This window comes from Chamaea fasciata, unplaced genomic scaffold, assembly GCF_029207755.1.
Source record: "Chamaea fasciata isolate MVZ Bird 193981 ecotype frontalis unplaced genomic scaffold, bChaFas1.0.hap1 SCAF_5, whole genome shotgun sequence".
In the NCBI taxonomy this organism is placed as follows: domain Eukaryota; kingdom Metazoa; phylum Chordata; class Aves; order Passeriformes; family Sylviidae; genus Chamaea; species Chamaea fasciata.
The window spans coordinates 46,654,990-46,681,596 of NW_027094090.1; the positions used below are offsets into that span (position 1 = coordinate 46,654,990).

General features: G+C 36.6%; 1 protein-coding gene across 4 annotated transcripts in view; it reads right to left on the minus strand.

Annotated features, from left to right (window-relative positions):
- The window catches only part of ANKS1B (ankyrin repeat and sterile alpha motif domain containing 1B), a 413,998-nt gene that overhangs the window by 330,822 nt on the left and 56,569 nt on the right, over window positions 1-26,607 (minus strand). For 3 of the 4 annotated variants that reach the window (XM_066183438.1, XM_066183439.1, XM_066183437.1), the window contains exons 5-8: window positions 19,375-19,450; window positions 17,133-17,234; window positions 7,546-7,656; window positions 4,300-4,475 (exon numbers count right to left, since the gene is read on the minus strand). In XM_066183438.1, the coding sequence (XP_066039535.1) occupies window positions 4,300-4,475; window positions 7,546-7,656; window positions 17,133-17,234; window positions 19,375-19,450 (465 nt within the window). Of the gene's footprint in view, window positions 1-4,299; window positions 4,476-7,545; window positions 7,657-17,132; window positions 17,235-19,374; window positions 19,451-26,607 lie in introns of those variants that run through there. The other variant, XM_066183440.1, reaches the window with a different exon arrangement.

Sequence of the window (26,607 nt, forward strand, 5' to 3'; positions counted from 1 at the left end):
GTCATTGAGAAATAACAGGATTTCCAACTAAAATGATGCATAGCTGTACGAATGCCTTTTGGAGCTCTCTCTGAAGGAGAATTGCAAAACTGTGTTCAATATGGCCTTCAGTTTTGTGGAAACAATGAACAGGGGCTCATTGCATGGTATGTTGTAACGTACATGTTTTAATGACCAGTAAAGACAGACTAGGAAACATGGAATTAATATTTTGCATGACAGCACACCAAACACAGCCAGAGTGACAAAAGAAAACCTTTAAATGATGACATTTCCTGTTCAGCTTTGACTTCCTTTAGTTTATCCTTTATAATATACTCTTCCAATTGAAAGATCATGTTAACTTACTCTCATCTGACTTTCTGCTATTCAGCATACAATCGTTTCTCCCTCTTCATTAATCATTCCCTCCCATCCAGGAAGCTAAGACAATCTGCTCTGCTGTCAGAGTTCCCCTTTCAACTTCTGGAAGGGAAGCATCCTGTGGGGACATTTTCACTCATCTCCAGATCTGTTTCTATTCATGTCTACACTATGGGTCTACTGCTACTGTCCTTACTTCTGCTTACTGCTCCATTGTACTCACTCCCTCTTCCAGATGTTATGCCTTCCTGTCTCCAAGATCCTGACCATCAGTTTTCCCAGTCAGCTCCTCCACATCCCAAGGAAATTTGAGAGTCAAAGTTGACTAGTAATTTGGAACTTGGAAGACTAAACCTAACAGTTTCTTTTTAAATTCTTTTCTTTTTGTTTTTCTTTTTCTTTTTGTTTTTGTTTTTTCATCTAACCTCAGAGCTGTGCAAACTATGTTTCCTATTTGACTTGAAAACACTGTAAGCACATAAATCTCTGGAGTTTTAATGCCTTGTCACAATCACACACCTGGCTAATAGAAACATATAAAACAATAAAAACATGTATCGTTTTCAATGCAAAATTTGATGAAAATAAGCAGTTTACTTCTTAGTAGTCCTTACTACAAACATTCCAGAACAACTTATGTTGTTGAATAACTACTTATCTAATAACAAAGCAAATGGAAGAATGGATTCAATTCTGTCCTTGACCTAAAAGACTTCCAACCCACTTCTTTGAAAGAAAGTATAGAATTCTATAAGTGCTGCATCACTGAGCAACAAACGATGCAAGATATCTAAGACCAGAAAAGGAAGAGAATGTGTCTGTGAAGAAGGCATCCGAAGTCTTGCTCTCCAGATTGCACTGGTATTTTTCCAGTGCCTGTACAATGCAGAAACAATACTAGAAGGGATCACAGCCTGATGATCAGTACTTTATCTGGGAGACTATAAAACAAATGTTGAAACTCACCCCTATGCCATGGACAGAATTGAACAACCACTTTTTCAGATGAAGCCTTTACTGTCAAGTTATTGCATTAAAAATCAGGCATCCACACTACCCTTACACTAAACAAAAACTGTGAGCCCCACTGTTTCAAACAATAGAGGTTGGCAGTTAAAATTAAGGACCGGATTCCAGGCTGTGGATTCTGGATAGACAGACACTCCTTTCTGCAGTCCTAAATCAACCATAACCTCATTTAGCCAGAGCAGTACCACAGCTGTTTTGGCCCACTGGAAAAGAGCTAATTGTTAAAAAAATGCTTTGAAATACACTCTGCTTCCTGATGCCTTCTCTATCCCAAGCCTATACTATCCTCAGGAGGTGGCTCCTGATGCTACTTGCTCCAGCTTCCTAAGTTTCTGATCCACAAGTTACTATTCAAATCAGAAATTCCCCAGTCTTGGCCTCCTATTTCTCTAAACAATAGCATGATGCAAAAAATGCAGATGTCTCCAAGCAGCCAGTGCCTTTGCAGAATCTCCCTAAGGGTCACAAAGTGGCGTAAATTGGGATTTGGAAACTTTTCAGATTGCTGAACTACAAGAAGTTAAAAAGCCTTCAACAGTCAATTGTCTCTGGAATCAACATTTGTTCAGGAAATGGCACCATCTAACAGATTATCAACAGGGACCTAACTTCTACACCTCTTCAGAGCTGATGCCAGCACAGCCAGCAATGCAAGTTAGGAAAAACCTGCTGATTGGAGCCTGAAGTAACTGCTTCTTCGTGGAAGCACACCAGGTGTGGGTCCAGCCCTCTGTTGGAGCTGGTAACAGAGAAAGGCAACACTCAGTCAAGCAGGCAGAAAGAGTCTGCTCCAGATAGACTCCATAGGATGTCCTGTGCTGCCCATTCTTCCAAAAGGTCTTAGCATGTGCAGTAGAAACAAATGTGAGTTGAATAAATGCAGACAACAGACAAGAACCCACTTAATCTATTGAGATTCTTACAGAAGCTTCCCATGAAGGAGAAAACTTAAGTCAGAAAAAGCTGCAAGAATCTCTCTTCTTTGATACATATCCAAGGAATCTATTCCTGACTCTTCACATCTATATACATTTTCACTTCTTTCTCTCTGTATCTTCATGTTCTTATACATAAATATTCATTTAAGTTCCTTCGATCATCACTGTACTGTCACACATCTTCCTTGACTACACTTGCTGGTGCTGCCCCCAGAGCAGTTTGGCAGCATTCACCTTTGCAATCATTTTCAGAGCTAAACATTTCTCTTCACTTTAGTGCTTCTTCCCAATTACCCTTTCATGGCCCCTTACAGAGCATATGGGTTTTCATATCACCCCTGTACTACACAGGAAGCCTAAACACAAAGGGAAGGCAGCACCTGCCCAAAATTAAAAGACATTGTGTCAAAAATGGAAGCAACATTCATTTTTTTTATGCAAGGCATAAAAAACAACTGTTATTCAGTCTGTTCAGGTAACAACTGAACAGACTGAATAACCCTAAAATACATTAAAAATTAAATGGATGCTTCAGAACAAACAGGAAAAAATCTCACATGACAGCAAAGAGTGTTCTCCATACAGATCTGTATAGCCGGGTTTACTGCAGGGGAAAGCATGTTCTGCCTTCCATCCTAACTTCATGCTGGGAGTGCACACCCATCATCCTGACTACAGTTTTCTCTAAAAGAAAAGCTGGATACCCCAGCAGGAAAGCACCATAAAGTGCTTCAAACAGTCCCCAGTTTTGAAAATTTGTTTCCATATCTACTTCCATAAAATTTATGAAATATCAAAAATATATATTGCCTAATTTCCGTTTATATTTCCCTGTCACAGAAATTACAGATGTAGTGTTTGAATACTTTCTATTCACGTTGTATTTCATTTAGGCCTGAGCAGACAGATTTATATGGAATACATTTTCTGCAAAACAGCAGCTGAGAAGATTTAAATAGCAGTTATAATCTAAATTCAGAGAGACACTAGACAAGTGTCTAAAAATGCTTAAATGGGATCAGTATCTTGTTCAAATTGAGTTCAATATGAGTTATGCATCTAAACACTCAAACATCTAGAAGGGCCTTACAAAAGTACCTACTGCATTTCTGGGCAGCTACGCATTTTTGTAAATCTCATTTTTTCTATTTATGTCGTAATAAATCCTCCAAAAACATGAAAGTCTTTAACTTGCCATGGTTTTCTTCACAAAAGTGAGCATAATTTTTTCTAACTTATGAAAAATGTTAATTGAAATTTAGAACTTAGCAGTTTTGCTGTGTTCTCTGCTTTATTTCCTGGGCAATCACATTTATTTAGTGTCAGAGTTTAAGTTTAAGCCTAAACCAGCCAAAACCAGTAAACATACTGAGGAAGAGAATTCAATTTAAAAAAAAAAAAAAAAGAGCCTTGTTACAGTAAAGAAAAAAAATGAATCCTAGAGCACTTTTTCATAACATTAGTAGCAATGAAATCATCTTCAACTGTAGTTGGAAATCACCGACATATCACAACCACAATTTTCTGTATTAGAGATTCAGTCTTCAATACCTGTAGGTTACCAAGAAAGCTATATAGTAATAAAGTGTGTAAGAAAAATAACAGAGGATATTTAGCTGATTCTTTGGGGGGTATATCTGATCAGATTCTGTTAACATTTAGTATTCAGTATAGTTCTGAACATGATCTCCACTGATTTCACAAAAGAATCCCTTCCTTGCCCTTGCCATGCTCAAAACAAGTAACCTGAATGTATTACAGGTGACATAAAAAGCCATTCTGAGGTGTGGCAAGCAATACCTTTGAGAAATGAAATTTACATTACATTCTAAATTTGTAAGAAGCACATTTTTTTATTATAATGTTAACCTTGTATGATTCTCACTCTTTTATTATTTCTTTCTTGAATGTGCCATTAAATAAATCAGATGTAACTGAATATATTGTCCTTGTATTCCATCTTACTTACTACATTAAGCTTGGTTTGGCTTCCACTGGTCATTAGATCTTCCTCTGATACTTTACTAAAATTTTCCAGATAATGGTCTGATAGTGTATGAGACAGATCTTCAAAAGAGTATTCCTTTTCTTGGCACAATTTGATTTCATCTAAGAGCTTTGATAATTCTCCCGTCACAGCTTCACCTTTAAAAACAGACACACCATTAGTCAGTAATTAGAATATCGGGGTAATTTATGCCTAAAAAGGAAATGCACATTCTTTGAACTTCATTGAATATCTGTTATTTTCCATACCTTATCTTCTAAACAATGATCTTCGTGCACCATTCTCTGCTAAAAAATAATGGCATCTTGTTCCAGGCTGGGAATTTGCTAGAGGCAATCTACATATTTCTGCATTGCCCTATACCTTGCATTTAAGTAGGATGAATATATACTTACCCTTTCTCTGTTTTCTAATCCTGAAAATTTATAGAAATAGCGACTAAGCAAGAATGTTAAATCAATCCAGGAAAGGAAAGTTTCTACAAACATATAAAATCAATATCCCATACTCTGCATCAGATTCATGTTTGCTGCTGTAATTAACACACTACATAAACTCTGTAAACTGTAAGTTACTAAAAATGCATATCTCCCCCATCAAAGCAGCTATGCTCCATGAATAATTCTTGCTTACTCTCCCAGGATTCAATGGAATGGTGGAAGAATATACTGGGCAAACCCTACAACTTTAGAACATGCCTCCCTACAGCAGTCTATCAGAAACCCACATTTAGTGCATTCTGCATTGTGTTTCATGTTTTCTCCTTAATTTATCAGATATTTTAGTTAAGAAATCTACCAGAACAGTAAGACAATAGGCTTTATATGTCTATACTGAGGACCACTATTGGAAATAGTTGTAGTAATAAGTACTAGAATCACTGAGTGCTAAGCATTCTGCAAATAATCCACTGGCAGCAGCAAGGCCACCACAGACTGAAAAGCTACTCATTATGATCAATCACATTGGGTTGTGATTAAGTACTGTGTGTCTGTTGCACAGCTACCTTTAGTAATAGTAATGAAAAATTAAAAAGCCAAGAGTTTCCAGGAGCAAGTAAGAAACTCCTTTTTTAAACTAAGTTTACAACAATCATATTGGTGGAAACCGTAGTGCTTAGACTTGAAAGAATACAGATACTTCCATGTTATTCCATCTTTGGAAATAAAATACTGAAAAGGAAAACCAGAGTGAGCATATTAAGCTCAGCATACATAAAACAGACTTAAGTACACTCACACAACTAAAGAACTCACCGACAAATCCACTGCTTGATCTAGAGTTCTGTTTGTTTCATTTTTTTCATAGTTACTGTTTGCTATGCTAAATAAACACAAAAACTCAAAAATATATTTGAAGTATAATCATGGCAAGTTATTACCAAGATTTTTAGGGACAAGAACAGAAGTTTTTAAAATCTAACTGAAATTTTGCATTCAAAACTCCTGCTACTCTTAGTCAATGGTAGCTTTGCATGAAACTTGTAAATTAAGCAGAAATATAATCAGGTTTATTTATATTCTGCTTTTTAATTAGAAAATTGAAATTATTCCAGATTAATATTATAACTAAAAATTGTAAGTAATACACCTAAATATTAAAAACTATTATAAAATCTTGATGCAGTGTGCTATAAAGAAATAGAACTACTGCTTCCTACACAACTATGTTTATGTCCCCAGTCCCACATTCTCCCGCATATTGCCTGCAGTATTTCTTACCGGGCAAGAATGAATTCTGCGAGACAAAACTGGACTGATCTGGGTGAGAGTGCACTAGTTGACTGACTGATTGCAGCCAAAATACATAAAAGACAGATTTTGCCTATTTCTTTCAGTCCAGGTACTAATTAGGGTCTTTTGCCTCTATCCAGTTCCCTATATTCATGAAAGTCACAGAAAGGTAATTGATACTGCTATCCCTCTTCCAAAGTTGGTTTAAATTATCTGAAATTAGATTGTCAGTGAATGGCAGACAGATGGATGGGAAGCATGATCAAGTACAATTTCTTTTCTTTTACTCAGATTACACAATAGACAAGCAAAAGCCAGCTAGCATGTTTTACATTATTTATACGCTGTAAGAAGAAATAAGGAATGTGAGATCATGACCTTATTGTTAAGAAGTAAAATATATTTTAAATATACTTGCTACCTAATTTCAGGACAGACACTTCTATTGCATATGGTAGGTGGTTTCACAATCCTGTTAATCTCAAAGGAATGATTTATTTTCACATACCACATACGCGTTAACTACCCCAAAGGGAAATATTATTGGAACTACAGCATTTGTTCATTATCACTGCGAAGATTATAATCTGACATGCATTAGAAAGCTTCCTTCTCTCATGAATAAAAACTCTCCCAGTGAACGTTAAAAGAATATGTTAAAAAAAAACCCCACCCCAAAAGAAACCCCCCAAAAAACAACAACAACAAAAAAACCCCAAACAAACAACAACAACAAAAAACCCACAAAAAACAAACCACCACTACCAAGCAAAATAACACCACAACTCACACAACAAAACCAAGAACAGGCTTAGTTATTTTCCAGCAATCAATTACATTCACTCTAGATGATTACTGAAGGCAGAAGTCAGGTTTGGTTCTACAGGAAGATGATTTTTGTTAAAGACACCACACTCAGGAAATGTCCTGTTTTACTGGCTGTGGTGTGGCAATGGTGAATCAGAATATAAAATGAAAGCGCACACACACAAGTGACTGCCACGGTGTATGAAAGCTGTTAGAAGATGAATGGAAGAGCAGTACGCTTGTGACCTTTGAAAGAGACTTCAAAATGTAAAACAATTGGTAGATGCACTCATTGGAAAGATTAAGTAAATTCAATTTTTAACCTGAATGTGAACAATACCTGCAGAATATTTCATCATATTTAGTATTTTTGTTTTATTTGATTATGAAAAAGATAAGGTCAGATAAATTAAAAAGATTTAAGATCAAACAATGCAGTGCACTGAAATCCATTAGTGACTTGTCCTTTCTGAGAATACAGTCCCTTGCTTTTCTATATGACATGGATTACAGTGTTTGTAGTCAAGATAGGTGATTCATGGTAGAAAAAAAACACTTGATATCAATAACTTTCTTCATTTTTTTTTCACTTTGTAAGTTTGCATGAATGTTAATATTAAAGAGAAATTCAGTACAGCTTTTGCATTCACAGAGTACATGTATTTACTTTTAGCCTTTGGAGACGGAGGAACTTCTGGGGACAAAACACAAGACTGATGTTCTGCACATTCCAGTGGACGTTCCTCTGAAATACTTGCATTTCCTGTTTCCATATATTCTGCAAGTTAAAGATACAAATACACTTAAAAGACTGAATTAAAGGGGTTTGTTTCAAACAAAAGTATATTTGCTACTTCGTTTTTCATTAAAGCCTTTTCAAATTTTTATATTACAACCCTGTAATTATTCATAAACACTGCTGCAAGGCATTCATTTGTTGAAAGTACTATAAAGCACTATAATGGCCAGTCCTCTAATCTGTGGAAACTGCTACAGAAATCTCATTGTAAGGGTAATGAGTTGAGACTATCCCTGTGTTTTTCTTGTCTCCTTGAAACATCAACATAACTGTTCTATTACAGTATTACCAGTTAAAAGAGACTTTTATTCTAAGTTTGTGTAGAGTTTTTTTGTCAAGATATTCAGGATGTTCACAATACATACAAACATTAATATTGTTAAGAAAGCCAAATAACTCTGCTTGCAGCACAGATATAGTACATGAGAGGAAAAAAAAAAAAAAAAAAGCAATCCTGAAAATTTAGTTTAAAATAGCAGTCTAAAAAAGCAGTATTCTAAAATTTCTGGTATTTCTCCTTAAAACTTCCCTTGCCCCATGTTCACAACAGTGTTTATAAAAACAGAAAAACATGAAATAGTGAATGTGCTAAACTTCCACTTCATTACTGTTCTTTTCATATGAATACCTACATTACTTTCATGTGCTTTTCTACACAAGTTACCTCAATGGAAGACCAAAACCTTAATGAATTGCAGTGCAATAATAAATAGGACATTACTTGATGCAATAGTGGCACTTTTTTCCCCAGCAGAGTAACTGGTTCTTGAGTTTGACAGTTATTCTGCATCCGCATTTTCTTGAGTTTCTGAAATTGTTTAAATAATTTCATTCTGATACCAAAAGTAACACAGAGCAGCAAAGTACAATAACATCTTTCATCAACATCACACTGAAGGATTAAGGAGTTTCTGGGAAGTGAAATCGCCCTGATTTAATTTCTATAGTCTACAATGCACTTGTTTAGCTTTCTGTTACTCCTGGTTCAATAACAAATCCCAAAACCCAAATACAATCTGTGATAAGATAGACATATGAGAAGTTGAAACTGGAAATGGCATAGAACAGCATGCAGTTTCAAAATGCTTTGCAGATTGTTGAGGTATTAAAAAAAAAAAAAGTATGATTTTAAAATGCTATATATTAAGTTTGATGGCTGGCATTGGTCTCTGCCATAATCTGTCATAAATTTTTTCAAATGAAAATGGGTACTTTATTTTGTGTTTATATGGGGGGCAGGGTCTGAAAGCAAAGGTGCAAAGATTAGCTGTAAGAGACCATGAGAAAACAAGCACCATGACAAAATCCTCTGGAATGTTTTCCATCTCAGTCAGCAATAGTATTTGTCAAGTTAATGTGCAAGATGAAGAAGAGAGAAAAAGGAAGCCAAACCCACAGAAAACTAAAAGAAAAAAGGAATTCATGTCTAAAAATGTTGCTTGGTAATTATGAACTGTCCAAAAGGAAATGTAATTCTATCAGGTGAATGTTACAATTATTAGATCAATACAGCTATGATTAAGAAAGGAAATTGAGGGGATGTTGTGAAGAAGTCTAACCTTGTGTTATATAATCATACAAGACTGCAGTTTTAAAATAATTTTGTTTTTCTTCTTTGTCAGTCCTCGCTTCCAGACTGATGCACTTACCTGCTGGAGGCTAGTAAACCCAAGTTCAAGGTAAGTCTTAAATACTTTAAAAAATGCAGTTTCTCCCAAAAACCTTTACAACTGGCTCACACAAGGTATGGTACAAGAGGTTTACAACAGGCTGACAGCGTGCCAATGTTGTGAGGGTACAACCCTTGAAACTTTGGGCTTCTGTGGGATTTTTACTCCTAACTTGGTTTTATATTATTGAAAATTCTACCAGATACATACAAGACAAAGACAAGGCCTCAGTTGAAAGAGGCTTAGAGTCTAGGTGAATATTTACACATGACATTGTCAGAGAAAGAGACACAAAACAGAGATAAGTGATCGCAATCAAGAGCCAAAGAAAAAACACACAAAAGCACCAGATGCTTCCTCCAGCAGCTGCATTCTGTCACCTGCAGCCTGCTAGGAATTAATCTTCAAATCCTCCCCAAACTTACTGACTGCTGGGTGCTTGAGAGACTGCTCAGGCTGGATCATTTTTCTCAAAACCAAAATTCAGAACAAAGTTAAGCTTAGTGATTTATACCATTTCATGACCAGAACAGTGTCCCCATCTGTGGTTTCACACAACTTTAGAGGAAAACCCATAATTCCTACTATAGGGGAGAGAAAAGGCTGTTTAGGACCGACCCTGTCATATTCATACGGGAAGAATGGACTATTTTACTTCTGTAAAAGTAAGTACTACACCTTACCCAGAACGGACTTCACAGCTCAGTGAGGATTAACTAAGAGCTCAAAAAACTTTGTCTGCTTAGTAGGATTCTTTTCTGTAGTTTTCAGATTTTGTGAAAGCCCCATTCAACCTAAATTGGGTCCTGTGCACAAAAATTAAGACCACAAAAGTGGTCACACAGCAGTGGAAATAAGAACAGTGGGGAACATAACCCAAGAAGGGAACAAGCCCTGGAAAGTTCAAACAGCTGGAACTCCAGCTTTCTTAGTTTCTGTAACACTGATTAGGCCAAAGCCAAACATATGGGAAAGACTAAACATACAAGCAGAGAAACACAGCTGCCTCTCCATCATGAAGAGAGCATGGCCCAGCTCAGCTAGAGCTGCTCCTGAACTTCCAAGGAGTGTAAAACTACAACTTGCTTTAACTTCAGCTCCTCTTAGATCCTAATTTCTCAGTGAGGTGATAGGGTTAAGAGTTTTGCTTTGTTTACAAACATTGGTTTTAGAGTAATGGTTATATTAACCTCAGAAAACTTTTTATTTTAATGGAAAATAAAAAAAACCCAAACAATTTATTTTAATCTTCATTTTCCTTTGATTTACGTATAAGCTCCTTTCTTTTGTTTTTGTTTTTGGGGTTTTTTTTCAGCCGTGCCATGGTGTAGATTCATGTAGAGTTCTTCTTAGAACATTTTTTCCCTAAGGAGGCCTAAAGGCTGTTTAAAGCTCTAGAAAAACCAAAAAGGCCAAATTTGATTAGAATAAAAATATGAACACTCACTTTTTCAAACAGAAGACTCCCTAAATAACTAGATCAGAGAAATAAAACTAACATAGAAACCAGTCCCCTCTATAGCCATGTGGTGATTTAGCCGGATGTGAGGGTTGTTTTGTCTTTCCTAAGGAAGTTATAGCATGGATTGACAGCTTGGCTGACAATAGAAGAATTGTTCATGCCTCTGGAGGGCCCAGGCTTAAATCAGAGATCCCAGGTGACTCGGCCCTTTTTCCTACTTCCAGCCAGAGAAGGTAATGCAGCCCTGATGGGAGACCCAGGCTGGCCAGGCCCCGCTGCTCCCCCGATGTGGGGGAACCGGCCTTGGTCTGGCCGTGCCTCCGGACCCCCCATCGGCTGCGGGGCTGGGGGTGGAGGCTGGTGCTCTGAGCTGCTCTGATCGGCATGGGTCTCTTCAACCCCCACCTTCACCCATCGGCCCAGCCCGCACAGCCTTGATGTCACCCTCGGCCTGGAGTAAAGAAGACCTGGGCAAATTTAACTCTTTCTTGGCACAGATGAAATTTCCAAAGCCCTTTTTCCTTAGAGGGAGAGAGACAGCCAAACTGGAGACATGTAAAGGGACAATATGGAGATCTCAAAGTCAGTAAAGGAGGAGTGACCACTTAGGTGGAAGAGATGACAAGCTGCCTTGGTTCCAGGCTGAAAAATCTCCTATGAGTTATGGTAACAGACTGTAATATGAATATGCTAGAATAATCCTTTAAATCGTGACAATATGAATTGGGGAGATGATTTGTGGATTTTAAAGCAAAGGTATCTGTGATTTACTGAGTGAATATTGAATTAGAAGTTGGGATTTGGTGGTCCCATGTGAGGTTTGAACAGAGAAAGAGATCAGAAGTCCCCTGTGCCAGCAAAAGAAGTGAGAAGACAACTCTGTTCCCTGAGTTGAAGAATCCTTTGCTTTTGAAGTTGCTTATCTTTAGAAAGTGCCAACCCATATATATAAAAGTGTGAGTCTACGGCCCATATGTGTGGTCACGGGAAAGGCTACATGATATGGGAGGTTCCACAATTGCAGAAGTTTCCTGGGTGGGCTGCTTTTGAGTCAGTTAGAGGCCACAAGCAGACTGTTTTCTCTTGTGTAAAGTTACCAAAATGACAGAAGAGACTTCTCTCTCTCAAAGACTGAACGAAAGACTGTTTTATAACTGGTACTGACCTGGAGTTCTGAGTTTTGCCTCTTTCCATTGTTTGTAGAAAATTAACAGTTTGTGGTGGGAGAAAGGTTTGGTTTAGAAATTTCATTTGTGGCTTTTTTCTTATTTTCTTCTTCGTAGTGTGTGTTAATAAAATCTATCTGTTTATCTTAAGTTGGGGCCTGTTTTGCCTTTTTCTCCAAAATCCTATATCCCAAAGCTAAAAAAGAGCAGACACTAAATTCGGCAAACGTGAAACCATTACAAGCCAATATCCCTGCAGCGGGGTGCTTACACCTCCTTCACTCCACATCTTCCTGAAGGGCAGCAATCTTCAGAAAACCCTCTGCCTTCCCTATGACTCTTCCAGAGCCTGTCTGAGGATTTTGCAGCTCCATTGAGTCCTGCCCCAGCCTGGAAGCTCTCTAAAAGCTCCTCTCAAAACAGCTCAATTGCTTCCATGGGAAAGAGGTCACTGGAGTCTTCATGACCTAAATTCCTCTTTTCTTTACAGCAGCTGCAGTAGCAGGAAACCAACTGGTAACTACCATTGTCAGGTGTGCTAAGGTGACAGGCGAGCTGCAATAGAGGGTGGTTCACATCAGCCTTCTAAATTTCAGAGGACAATTACTAAATTATTCAAGTTTAACTTAATCTCAGAGAAAGCTGAAATCAGTAGATGTTTTTGTGCATGTGTTCAGGGAAGACAACAGAAACAAGCACTGAAATACTCCTATGATTGTGAAATAGATAAGGATGCAGCTAAACTTTCAGTCTCAACAACAGCAGTTAAATTAATTCATGAACGCACTTAATGCTCTAATGCCATTGCCCAAGAGCCTGCAGAAGAAGCTGAAAAGTCCACAGAAAAACAAAACCCAAAAACAAACCAAAAAACCCAAAACAATGAAGGGGAATTGAGACCTCAATATTTCCATCCCTCACAGCTGTAATTAAATCGTTGACTGAAAACCTCCTCCATTCTTCCAGTGAGGCTCCTACCCTCAAGGGAATGGAAGATCTACTTGACCATGGAAAGAGCAGAAGGAGAGAAAGAGAGTGAGAATACATTAAAAAAAAAAAAAAAAAAAAAAAAAAAAAGCCAGTGCTAATGACACCAAGGCTATTTAAGCAGAGAGGAATAGAAAAGAGTTCTGGTTCTGCAGCTGCTTATGCATTTTCCATTTATGAATAATTGGTACAGGTACAAACAATGTTAAGTTCCTAAGCAGCTTCAGCAGAAGAGAGGAAACAGTTTTCCACTGCATCTCCCTTCATACTGTCTATGCAGCATTTACTGGGGCTCATGTCATTTTTCATCTGTTTATCTACTGTCTCCTTTGTTTAATAATAAGAATTCTGTTTCTAGAAATAGTAAAAGAGAAAGATTCTAATAGAGAGCATAGTGGGCTTTGGAGAAAGGGTTGAAAGACTGTACAGTTTGCATCTGCGTCACGTTCACATGTGCTAAAACTAAAACACAGCTGGTTGGTTTAATTTTAGGCCTACTAGCCTTGGCAACATCCCTTTTATCTCCAATGCCTAATTATAAAAGCCCTAAGTGCCAGTACTGTTAACTGCTTCAGCGCTGAGTGCTGTTGTTTCACTGCACCCACAAAATGCATCCAGTTGCCTGGCCTTGCTTGGCACAGTATCCTAATTCTCTCCTCTTCCAGTACATAGTGCATATACAGCTATTTCTTCCTTACTATGTTAAGAATCTAAACCCTATTAAGTATTTTTAAGTGAGTTCAATGCTACCTCACACCTGATGAAGATACAGAGAATGATGGGACATATCCAAAAGACTTAGAAGTAAAACCTGAACTATCATTTCTAATAATTCCAACTGTAATTAACAGGCAGTAAAAAAAACATTTAGGTGTTGTATAGCTTACTCAGCCTTTTTCATGTTGCTCTTTAGAGTGATCTTTTAATTTATTTTCCTTCTACCAGATAATGTGCCAACATCTCAAAAAAGAAGGCAGACTTTGCAAACACAAAAAAAAAAAATAAAAAAAAAAAATAAAAAAAAAAAATTGCAGAAACTCCCATTGCTGTTTTCTCAGGATAGTAAGAAAAGATGTAAAATACTCATGGGCAAAAGGCCTTGTTTCTTTGAACCTACAATCTGTAAAAAGCAGTTTTCTAAATATTCTTTAAAAGAGGGAGAACAGTTTCTATTCACAATTCCTAAATTCTGGGAGGGCATTTATGTACAGGTAGCCTGCTGGGTTTAGTATCAGCTCATGGGATTTAGTGTTACTACCTCAATTAACTGCTGCTAAACACAGAAATTACTTTTATTTCCTTCTAAGAAGTTTCTTATAAATATCCCCAAAGCCAACTCATTTTCTTTCTAAACATTTCTTCCAACTCTTTTATCCCTCTGCATAACAGGCCCATCAGTAATACCAGTCACATTATTTCCTTGTCTATTTCTGCCAGCCTGGTCAAATGCATCTTTTGGCCTTTGCTTCATATTTTGAAAGCTAATGTTTTGTGGCAGGGACAAACACTATGCTATGTTAACACCATAAACTGTAAAGTGACACTCAGAACAGTGCAAGGGGAAACCATTAAGCATTAACAAGAATGCTTGGTGAGAAAACCTTCGTCTCTCCTGGCAACAAGGTGAAAGAACAAATTAATGCCACTATGTTTGTATAAAGCATAAAATTAGCAAGAAACTTAAAAATCTGGCCAGTAATTGTCTGACATTGTTAATTTAATTTCTGTTTCCTGTAAGTCTACATGAAAGCCATGTAAGCTGCTCTAGACAAACATCTGAAGACAGCAGACAACCATCTGAAGACAGCAGAATTAACCGGAATGTATCTGGAAGCCACTAAATCTCTCTTAGTAACTGCCCTTTCTTTGCATGGAATTCATTATGCACTGAAGTCGAACTCAATTATAGTACATTCAGGATTCCAAAAATGTCAGTGCTTCACTGATTTTTCAGCTACAATAGGATAAATACACACATTTTAATGAAGAGTATACTCAGGTCTCTTTTTAGAGCATAGGTTAACTGTATCATCAGTAGTGCTAGTACTGAATCCTGCCACTCCCGATTTTTTCAACTTCAGCTCACAGTTCAAAATTCAATGGATAAAGATTCAGTGAACTTCTTGCTGATGAAAAAGAATCTATGTAAGTTCCTCAAGTGAGTTCTGAAGAAGCTCTTCAGGTTGTCTTAAGAGTCAGAATGGCATCTTTGTAACTAGTTTTCATTCTTGGTCATCACTTTGATTATAGGCAGAGAGCAAAAATAAACAGCTGCTCATAACAAGACAGTTTCATCACACTAATAAGAGTTGAAACTACTAAGCAGTCATTTTTAAACTTCAAGGCACACTTCTGAAAAAGACTGCATGTCAAAGCAACAAAAAGGATTGAAATTAATATTTTGTTTCCTCTGTGTGTGTGGTAAAGACTGAGGGCAGGTACTGATCCATCAACATGAGAAACCCATGAGAGGGAGTTGGATGAGTTATTATTCATATAGAGCAAGGGTACTTCAAAAAAAATGTTCATCAGTGGGGTTGAGACTGCAAGGTTATCACACTAAGGAGAAAATGGAACAATAAAGTAGTAATATTAAAATTAGTTTAGTTGATGATGGGATTTTTTGACGAATCTTAGATTAATACTTGAAGGATGTATTTGGACATCTAAGAAAGTGGGAACTCTGACTGACCCTTTTCCTGCCACTGAAGAAGTTCCAGTATGACATTAACACTCTTTTCCTCTACATGGTAGTATGTTCATGCTGCAGACATGTAAGGACCTAAAGACTGAAGTTTGAGTCTGACTCAAATTAGGAACTCCCTTCTGCTGACAGGGGAAGCCCCGAGTCCCCCACACATCTCTTCCTCCCCACTTTTCAATGCACATTTCTGTCAGTTACCTGGGACAGAGGCAACACTGAGACCTGAATCACACAGGAGGAAAGCTAAGTAAAACTACAGACAGTATATTTATAGATTTTTAATATCAGTTCTCCTTTTTTTATATATATAATAAATATGTATTTTCTATTCTACTGGTTCATTAACTGAATCAAGTCACTTTGAAGTCTCATGTAAATGGGAAATAGGCAAGGGAACTGTGTAGGTGGAAGTAGGGGAGGAGGAGGGGGGAAGTGAGGGAAAAGGCAAAGGAAAATGGAAAGAAGGGAGAGAGGGAGACCTCAAGGCAAGCTTTTCAGCTCTAACATGAATCTGCTCTTTACAAGAATACCTCTCCTAAAGCCTACAAAATTTTCATTATACTTATAGGAGCTTTGTATCTTCAGTTCATCATCTTGCTGGAAAACTTTACAGAAGCTGGTCAACTAGTTTGGAAGTTATTCAGAAAATAAATGACACAGTATGGTCACATGACCTCATTTTCTCTAGGAAATGTTCTTATAAAATACAGTCATGAGAGAGCCTGTAGCATGAGCTAGTTCATGTGTAGAAACAACACTGAACTGATTAAAATGGCTTATTTAATGGTGGGAATAATCAATACAGATGAAGATGAGGCAGATACCTGCAGGGACCTCTTCTGTCAAATGCACTTAATGAAAGGCTAATCTGAAAATGCAGAGAACAAATTCCATAGAATAGAAGAAATTATGTTTAATACTGAGTTATGTTCTAGTTCATGTTTCATCACTTTACTGCAATCTTGTAGAGTAAAAGATTTAAGTAAACAATGAACTTCCATCAAACTTATACCATGAAAGTAAGATGGGGAATGAGAACAAATGCATGTACGAAAAATTGTATTATTTCTCCTATAATAACAGGAAATACTGCCTGATTTATTATTATTTTTTAGATTTAATTTCAGTCATTTAGTGGCTATTTATGAACAAATCAAGCATTTCAATTGTAGGTTTTCATTACAATTTAATGGAGCTGCTATTGAAATATTACAATATGTTATGGTGTATCGAAGAATGTAAAAAGACTAATTATAAGTGACATAGCATACTAATGCCAGCGGCCCACAAAAAAGAAAGGGTGTACACTGAAATTCAAATATTGGACAACTTATTTTTGTTCAACAAGTCTTTTTAAATCAAAAGACTGCTCCTTTGTGTAATGAAACATGTAAAAAATAGAAATCACTATATCAAATAATATTTCTCTATTGTCTCTAACAAATGTATAATTGAATACGGCTTACCTTGAAGCAGAGCTGCAATTTGGAGAGACTGCTGAGACGGATGCTCTTTAAGTATATCCAGAACCGTTCTGCCCAAACTGTCCTTTATGTTCGTATCAATTCCTGAAAAGGAAATAGATCTGTGGCTGAATATTTAACCTTAAATGCTTCAGATTGTAAATGTGTTATATGAGACTGAACTATCTGACAAATTGAAAGCAAGTGATTTTACAATTTCATTACAGCTGAAGTACAGAATATATTTCTGTTAAAAGCTTGAGTAGCCTAAAATTCACACGCTGACATGGATGGGTTTTATGTTTCCTAGATCATGGGTATATACAGTAACCAAATTTGGGATTATTTTAAGAGATTGTTAAAATAAGGAACAGCTGTCCTAAAAAGGATATTTTTAAAATCAAGAAATTCTCTGTATGTTTTTCCTACATTTCTCTCCAAACTGCTTTAATTCATTGGGAACTTTCTGGCCCATAGTACCAGTGTGTGTTTTGGGAGCAAGACTGAAAAAGTTTTTTTATCTTTATGTTAATAAAGTTGTACTTCGTGAAATTCATGTCATGAACAGACTGAAATATCTATGTGCAGTGTACAGACAATATGAGCAACCACAGGATTTCCTCACAGACTGTCTGTACTGCTAACAAAGTAATGGTTTGGCTTAAACTGTGCATTAAGTTTGAGGCTTGTGCTGAATCAGAACCTGTTGTACATGGTACTGCATGACTCTCTACCTTTGCCTTGTAGGAGCTTCCTTGGAAATTTTGCCTTATGGTAGAATGCTTAAGTTGTTTTGCAGTTTAGATGTGCTTTCATAAAAAGTAAAAGTATGAAATGTCCTAGCAAAAAAAATGAAATTCTTCTCAGGACACTGAACAGAAAATCAGAGGAAGAAGGATTTAAAACGACATTCTGAAAGCATTTCACCAGAAAAGGCTGCAATTACAGTAATTTCCCAACCCAATGGACAGTTTCCTAATTTGTTTTATCACTGAAAACAAACCCAAAATATTACTGGGCTATTTAGCAGTTGCAGTTGACTTTCAGAGGTCAGACATACCAACTCACATCTTTCCTTTATACTAGCTACTTATAACATCTGCTGACTCTTTTGAATCAGAACTAGAAAAAAGGGGATTGTTAGGTACAAAAGGCAAAAGGTGGGGAGTGTTGTAGAAGTACAGAGCACTCGGGTTGAAGGAGTTCACAGTGAAGATTCTACTCCACTGTCTTGACAATTGTATGCTGGTAGAGGCTGTAACATGTATTAATCTGAAAAAGGTAGGCTTTTTCTGTGGTCTAAAGGGCTCCCTATGTTTGTGTGATGTTCTACAGGCCTTCCTTTTTTTAGGAAATAAAAAGGCCCTGACTTTTGAGGGCGGGTGAAGATCCCTTTCAGCCTCCTTCTTTTTCATCCAAACAGAAAAGAAACTTGGAAGACTTTTTTTTTTTTTTTCTGATAACAGGTCTGAAATAAGGGATACACTAGTTGAGATTCAGATGAAGAGCTGCAATTAGGATATAACTTCTTTAGCAATATGTAAGTAACACCACCAGAACTGATTAAAATGACCAGTGAAATCCCTCAGTGTAATGGAAGTTCACAGATCTGCAAGAAATTATTTCTAAATATTTTCATCCTCATTGGTCTTACAATAATCTGAGAAGACAGTTGTCTAGATGAGTAATTTACCCACAACAATTCTGAATCTTATTATGTGTAGATGGGTTGTTTGGACTTTATATCCCTATTCTTCTTTTCTTTCAGGACAAATGCAATTCTCAGAGACACAGTGCCTTCCCCTTTCTTCACAGGCATTCAGTTTATCCAGGAAATGAGGAAGCAAGCAGAATGGTGTGTTTGCTAGGAATAACTAACTGAAGGAAATAAATGTGAACATGAATCTTCTGGTCTCTACCTCAAAAAAATATTCTTGGCTGCCTTTCAGAGCAAATAACAAAATTTTATGTAGCCATTTTGTACTCATGATACATTTATCCTCAGAATACAATGGCATACACTGAGTCACATATGGAATTTCTGAGTCAGAACATCACCTTTGTTCTCTGTATATAGCAATTTCTTATTCTAAAAGAACACTATTTTAATGAGAAGTACATATGATTAGATTTGCAAAGGCTGATAAAGATGAAAGTAATTTGTATTACCAAAACTTAAGGAGGCATACACCAGATTAGGAAAATTAAGGGTATTTGTTCAATGTTTCCTGTAAATCAAATTTACCTGTTTCAAGCAAAATGCGTACTACCTCCACCTTTCCAAATAGGGCTGCTTCATGCAGGGCACTTCCTTTTTCTGTCTAGAAAAGAAATATTGTGACATTTAAAATACCAATTAATCTTTCTGTAAAGAATACACTTGGAAAATAAGTATTTATTTTTTTCCGTTTTATTTTACCTACATATAAAAAACACTGGATGGGCAAGAATAAATACTAGAATACAAGATTTTTTCTTATTATTCAAGACAAAAACAAAAATGCTGTCAGCTCTACTATAAAATTAATTACAATATAAGAAAATATTGTAGGAATGTAATGCAGCTCCCTGTTAACAAGCCTGTATTTGTGTAAAATTTCTGTTACAGGCAGTCAACACCATCAGTGGAACACAGCTCTTCAGCAGAGTCAGGCAGTTCACATATGAACATCCACAATTCGATGTTCTAATGTGAAATTGGATCACAACCCAGGTCAATTCAGTTATATGGTGAGAGATACCTTAGGGTATCCTGGTGTCCAGCTGCTGGTCCAGTTGATCTGCCTCATATCTGCCTCATACAGATGTCTTGGATACCCTAAGGCAGCCCCAACAGCTTTAGATACTGATGCTCATGTCACTTAAATTCTACCTTAGATGTCTGTAAACTTGATTTTGCAGATTTTTTTGACATAATTTTTTTTGTGAACAGACTTGCTCAAATAAAATTTTCAGTACTGAAAAACACTCTAATAAGGTACTTTTCTTAGTATTTTACACTGCTGTTGCTGAAAATTCTGAACAGAATAACTTTCAATCCAAAAGCATTAACATTAGCTAGAGCACTACTAGATCTCACTGAGTATCTGATTTACCTCCTTTTTTTATAGTAAATTAGATTCTGAAATTTATTTGTGGCAAATATTAAAGGTCTTACTGCTTAAATTTGTTTTTTCTACACTTTATGCAAGTCATACTTATTATGGTAGAAAGACCTTAAGGATACACACACACAAAACCCAATTCTGAAATAAAATAGTAATTCATTATTAATTAATTTTGTCAGAATGCATCAGAGTTACAGCAATGCAATGACAGGATATTTAGAAGTAATCAGAGATCCTGAGATAGAATGTGAGCACAGTGTAAGTGTACATATGTTTGACCAATGCTTAGTACATAGATGCATAAAGTTGAGCATGCCCAATGACATCTACATCCTGCATACCACTTATACTAACAGTATAACAGAAAGGAGAAGGAAATCAGTAAGATAATAAATATACAAAACACATATGTCAAAACAGCTTCTAATATGTCCATTTTCAGATGCAATCCAGTTGAACATTCCTAGGTTTATGTGGAACAAAAAGACTAAATATTCAGATTTACTTTGAGATGGTTTCAGAATCCTTTACTCAAACAATATCTTCAGGATATTTCCAACTAGTGCTATTGGCTTCAAAATGGGCTAACTCTGCAACGGCAGTGCAACCGCAAAGGTACACACAGAGATTAATATGTGGCTCAGAAATTTCTGGGAATGAGAAAAATTCTCAGAAAAGTCACTGATAATTATAGTTCTGATTACTGAAAGAGGCTTGACATCAGCAGTCTTGAAAAAAGCCTATTATCCTCTTGGTGTCATATGGCATTTCCTTTGGATTGATCACTTACTGGCATGACTATTGGGTGGACCTGGTACTATTGAGTTCTCTGTCATTGGGGAGGAGTGCTGGCAGCGGGTCAAGGGAGGTGGCTCCCCTTCTGTTCACTACTGGTGGGTCCACACCTGAAATTAAGAGACTGGAGCATCTCTTCTATGAGGAAAGGCAGAGAGAGCTGGGACAGTTTAGCCTAGGCAAATGAAGGCTTGCAGAGAATCTCATCAATGTGTACAAATACCTGAAGGGAGGGTATAAAGCATTCTAAATCATGTCCAGTCACAGCAGAGATACGGGGAAAAAACTCAAACACAGTAGGTTCAGTAGGTTCTGTTTAAACCTAAGATTTTTTTTTTATTTTTTTTTAAGGCAACTGAGCCCTGGTACTGGTGCAGGTTGTCCAGGAAAATTGTAGGGTCTCAGTCCTTGATGATATTCAAAAGTTGTTTGGACACAGTCCTGGGCAACTTATTCTATGGGATTCTGCTTGAAAAGGGGGAGTTGGACCTGATGACCTTCAGAGACCCCTTCCAACCTCAATCATGCTCTGATGCTGTCAGGGATAAAAAATTAGTGATGTAGACATTAAAAATGAAATCCACAGAGTTTCAATTTTTAGAGGAAGCCAGAGCACTAAATTTTATTTCTATGAGATTGAACTGCAGAGATGAAAGCCAGTTGCACCTTGAGTAAAACTGTAGATATCAGTCTGTACTAATAAGGAATCTTGTTTAATGGAAAAAATGGACTACAGCAGTGGCAAGAACTTTCTATTGCTGTACCATGATCTGAGACTGAGAAAGATCAATGTTCCAGCATACTGAATCAACAGCTTTGAGGACAAGTAGTAGGATCTATCCTCAGGTTACCCAGTTAAAGGGTGAAAAAGATCCTGATATGATAATTGGCATAAGGAGCAGTCTTTCTGTTCATAAAAATTCCCCACTTGATGAAAGGTAAGCTATATTTTCCTTGATGAAAGCACACATCTTGTAAGATATTGAATTAAAACTAACATGAGAAGAGAAACTGCCTGTAGATGTATAAGGCAAACAAATCTATCTGGGGTCTACTTAAGAACCAGAAGATAGTTATGTTATGCAAAAAGGGAGTACAGGAACTTAAGCCACTTTTACACATGTAATTTGTATAGTTGGGACAAGAATCCAAAAATAAATGCCATTTTTTTCCATATATACCTTCTTGCTTCATAGTCTATGATATTTCCTGTCATATCAGAACATGATCCTAAAATTCTTTGCAGACATTCCACACTGCCCTGCATTCTAAGGCAGTCTATGCTTTATAACCCTGAGTTATCAGGCAGTAGTAATGAATGTCACATCCTGGAAATGAGATATATATTATGAACAATTTGTTCAAAAGAGGAATTTAAAAGGCTGTTGGGGATTAGGTTTGTTCTTTTTTATTATTAATATTCTAAAGAATTTTTTCCCCATAAATTACTAAGGAGATTAAATATTGGGTGCTTAAAGGTGCTTGACCAAAACAAAGAGGTGGCCAAAAGTTCAGAGGGGGAAAAACACAAATTCTGGGGCAGGTATAGGACAGAGCTGGAGACAGCTTGCCTCTCTGGCTTTCGGCATTTTTGGGAGAGATGATGGCCAGGCTGCTGCTTGCTGAGGGAGGAGTTCTCTGTCACCAGAAAGTCCAGTCCTGGGGAATCTACCATCATCTGTTCACGTGCCCTGGAATCCTGAGCTTCTCCGCCTGCCCTGCTGGAGCTGGGCCAGCCCTGCCCCATCATCGTGGCTTCTTCAGCGCTGCTCTTTTTGCCAAAATGAGACCCTACATCCCCCTGCCCTGCTGGGATACCCTGCCCCTGCCTGCCAGGGACATCCTGCCATCCCAGCTACCAGCCCAGGACTCTCCACTGTTCCAGCCTGGTGCTCTGAGGAGCCTCCAGGGGCACCGAGACCAAACTGGCCTGGGTTTTTGTGAAGCAAAGCTCTCAAGGTTCTTGGTACTGTTTTGTTATTCATGCCGTAGTTGTTTTTGTTTGGTTTGTTATACATACTAGTAAAGAAATGCTATTCCTCTCCCCAAATCTTTGCCTGAAAGCCTCTAACTGCAAATTTATAACTGGAAAAAAGGGGAGGTGGTTTACATCTCCATTCCAAGGGAAACTCCAGCTTTTCCCAGCAGATACCTGTCTTCCCAAACCAAGACAAAGGCACACCATATAAACAGTGCAAGGATCTACACACTATAAAGGTGATTTTCTGAACAAGAGGGGAAATATTACCATGAAACTGAACTAAAATCAATCTGAGAGTATGGAGATTGGAAGCTCACTCGTAAGATGCAGATGTATAATTCTGCATAAGATGGCATGGAGATGAATGCTGACACAAATCTTAAAGCTGTAGGCAGGATTTCAGGGTAATAGTGAATAACTAACAAGTGAATCAGGTCCCTCGACTCAAAAACTATCCAGAAGGCAAAAATGTCCTTGTTACCAGACAGTTCAGTTACCAAACTCTGCTTTAACTTAGAGGGAATGTTGAACTTCAGGATGAGTAAGGCCAAGAGAAATTCAGATTGGCTGAGTAGATGTATCTCTCTTTATAAATGTACGTGCGGCTTACTACTTGAAGGTGGAAGCAAGTTCAGAATGGTTTTTGTGGGGTTTTTTGTGCAATAGAGCATTTACACAAATTGCAAGGATTAAAAAATACAGTTGCAAATAATTTCTATTTATTATTTAAGATGTTCTAGAACTGTTTTTCACTTATAACAGTATGCTTGTGCACTAATACATTTTTCTTGTCTCTACAACAGCAAGTGAGCTTAAGATTTACAGACAATTTTCACTGCTTTACTTCCTGAAGCTTTCCTGGATCATATTTTCCTGGAAAATTAAAGATTACCATTATATTTGGAAAGTCTTTCTCAGTGATATTCAATACAAAAACTGCTGGTAATTTTTCATGAACAAAGTGAGCTAAAGTCTGCTTGAGTTTGTACCAATGGATAATATATTGATTCTCTAGCATAAGTTTTCTGTATATGAAATACAGAGAACTACTGCACAAATTGTACTAAACATATAATAAAACAGTCCCTTCCCCTGCTTACTACTAAATACAGGTACAATGTCACAGCTAGACACATGAACCAAGCCAGGACAGGAGGATATTGTCAATAGGCACACCAAAATAAACAAGACAACTTGGCATACTATTTGTAGGCTCACAGAGAAGCATCAAGGGTTTTAATAATTACAAATTTTCTTTTAATCATGTAAATATGCAAGAGCTTGTAGCTAAGTCACTTGTCTAGTCCTTATTCATAGGCAGTTTGCCATAGTTCTTACATGGAGCTCAGAAAGAATCTAAAGGACAGAATGGTAGCTTTGCAAACTGATTCATGAGATATCCTCCATATACAGTAAGAGCAAAAACGAAGGGGCACAGGTTTTTTGCAGAACTACCAGTGATATTATTATTATTATTAGTCCAAATTTTTGCTGCTATTAAAAGTGCTCAGGGAGTACAGAAGAGAAAGATAAGATGGCTAAAGTAAACCTCCCATTTAAACAAATACATCTTTACAATTACAGAGTGATACAAGACAGGCTACTCCTATTATCATCTCTGAACATTTTGAGAGGTCTTTATCGGTGATAAACTGAATTTATTTAACATGTGTAAATATGTACAAAATTGTTTACCACATGAGATTTTACTTTACAAATTGTTCTTTCCCAATCAGTGATGCAGATCAATTTAATTAATATCAAAATAGTTGAGTTTGGTTTTAAGTGACAGGCTGATTATTTTGTGTTCTCCTCAGTTTAATAAGCTGCCAGTAATCATCAACAGAATTTTTCAGAGGCTACAGAAGTAATAAATTAACAGTAGGTACTGAGCCAAATTACCAATATGCTAAGATGTTGAATGAAAAGGAACATATTGATAGAGGATATGCATACTGGCAAGAAAATAAATAAACAATATTTCCTTATGGCAAGTATGACAAAACCAGAAGGAACAAGATAACCTAGTGCAAAAAAAAATTATATATATATAAATCCCCTGCCCCTGAATAGCTACCAAACAAAAAACCAAAACTCTAATAATATAAATCACTTAAAATCAAACAGAATTAAAAATAAATTAAAAAGCAAGTAAGCCCTATAATTTTACTGTAGATGCCAAAGTGATCACCATTACTAAAAGAATCTTTCCTTTCTTAAAAGACTGAAAAAAAATGCAGCCACTGTATTTTTTAAAGACCAGTGAAAAACTTTTAGTATAACTATAGATAAAAATGGCTTAGGAGAATTCACAGTAGTGCTAAAATTATCTAGATTACATAAGAGGAAGAACACATTTCATAAAAGCATTGTGTAATATTTTGCCCTCATGTAACCATCAGTTTGTAAGTTGCCATGACAGAGACTATTTTCCTTCAATTATTCTATTTCCTAAATATCAATTCAGACATCAGTTTCTTTCTGAATTTTTCCTCGTTCATTTGCTACAGATAAAAGAGAAATTTTACATTCAGAAATATGCATTTGAAAGTTCTATGTTGCTGTAGCATTAAACCTCTCTAAATTACTGAAGATGTCATAATAATAAAGGAAAGATTAAAAAAATTAGCTGCTTATATTAACTTTTGCAAGTGTCTCTCTTTCTAGTAAAGAAAATCAAATTAAATTGAAAGTTTGATGGGTGGCAAATTCACAGGCAGACAAATCACATAAAGGTGTTTCACTTTAAAATAGTTTGAAGCAAGTACCAACACCAACTCAAAACGTGAGAGAGAATAAAAGTAGTAAAACAATTTTACCACTTTTTCCTTTGGAAGGCATTTGAGAATATCCACTTTTAATCTTAAAATACTCTAATATTTTCTGATTTTCTTTGTTGTTTTGTTTTTTTAACCTATCTTTTCTTCCCCACTTCACATTCTTTTTCTCAAAAGTGTAAAAACACGATCATGATTGAAGAATCCAGAATTAAAATGTGTATGGAATGCAGGTCCAATCTTTCTATATAAAAGGGAATTTTGTGTATAAAGGAGTTTGATTAAATGCTCCTAAAGCTTAAAATTGATACAAATTTTAATCAAAGCTTAGACAAACTTTGCAAGATTTGTTCACAGAATCTTCTGAGTTGGAAGTGACGCAGCAGGATCATCAAGTCCAATTAAGTGTATGGCCATACATTGAACCCACAACTTTGATGCTTTTATCAGCAGGCTCTAACGAGCTGCTAAGTGATAGAGAATGTCTTAATGTGACTCTAAAGTAGATGTAATTATGTTTGGTTGCTTGCTTGCTTTATCTGAAAATAGATATAAAATTGAAAAAAACCTAATTCAAAGCATATTTTATACAGCAAGAGAGAGAGACAGCAAGGAAGTTACTTCATATATGAAGATTAAATCCACTCTACAACAAACACAGTGCCATCAATCGAATCAAGAGAAATCATAAGATTGAGGCAACATTTCAGAACACATAACAGAATCCAGTCCTCTGTAGTCAAAAGGCCTGGACACCTTCCAGTACAAAGAATTGAACACAAACTTCACTGCTGCGGTACCTTGTGTCTCTTCCCATC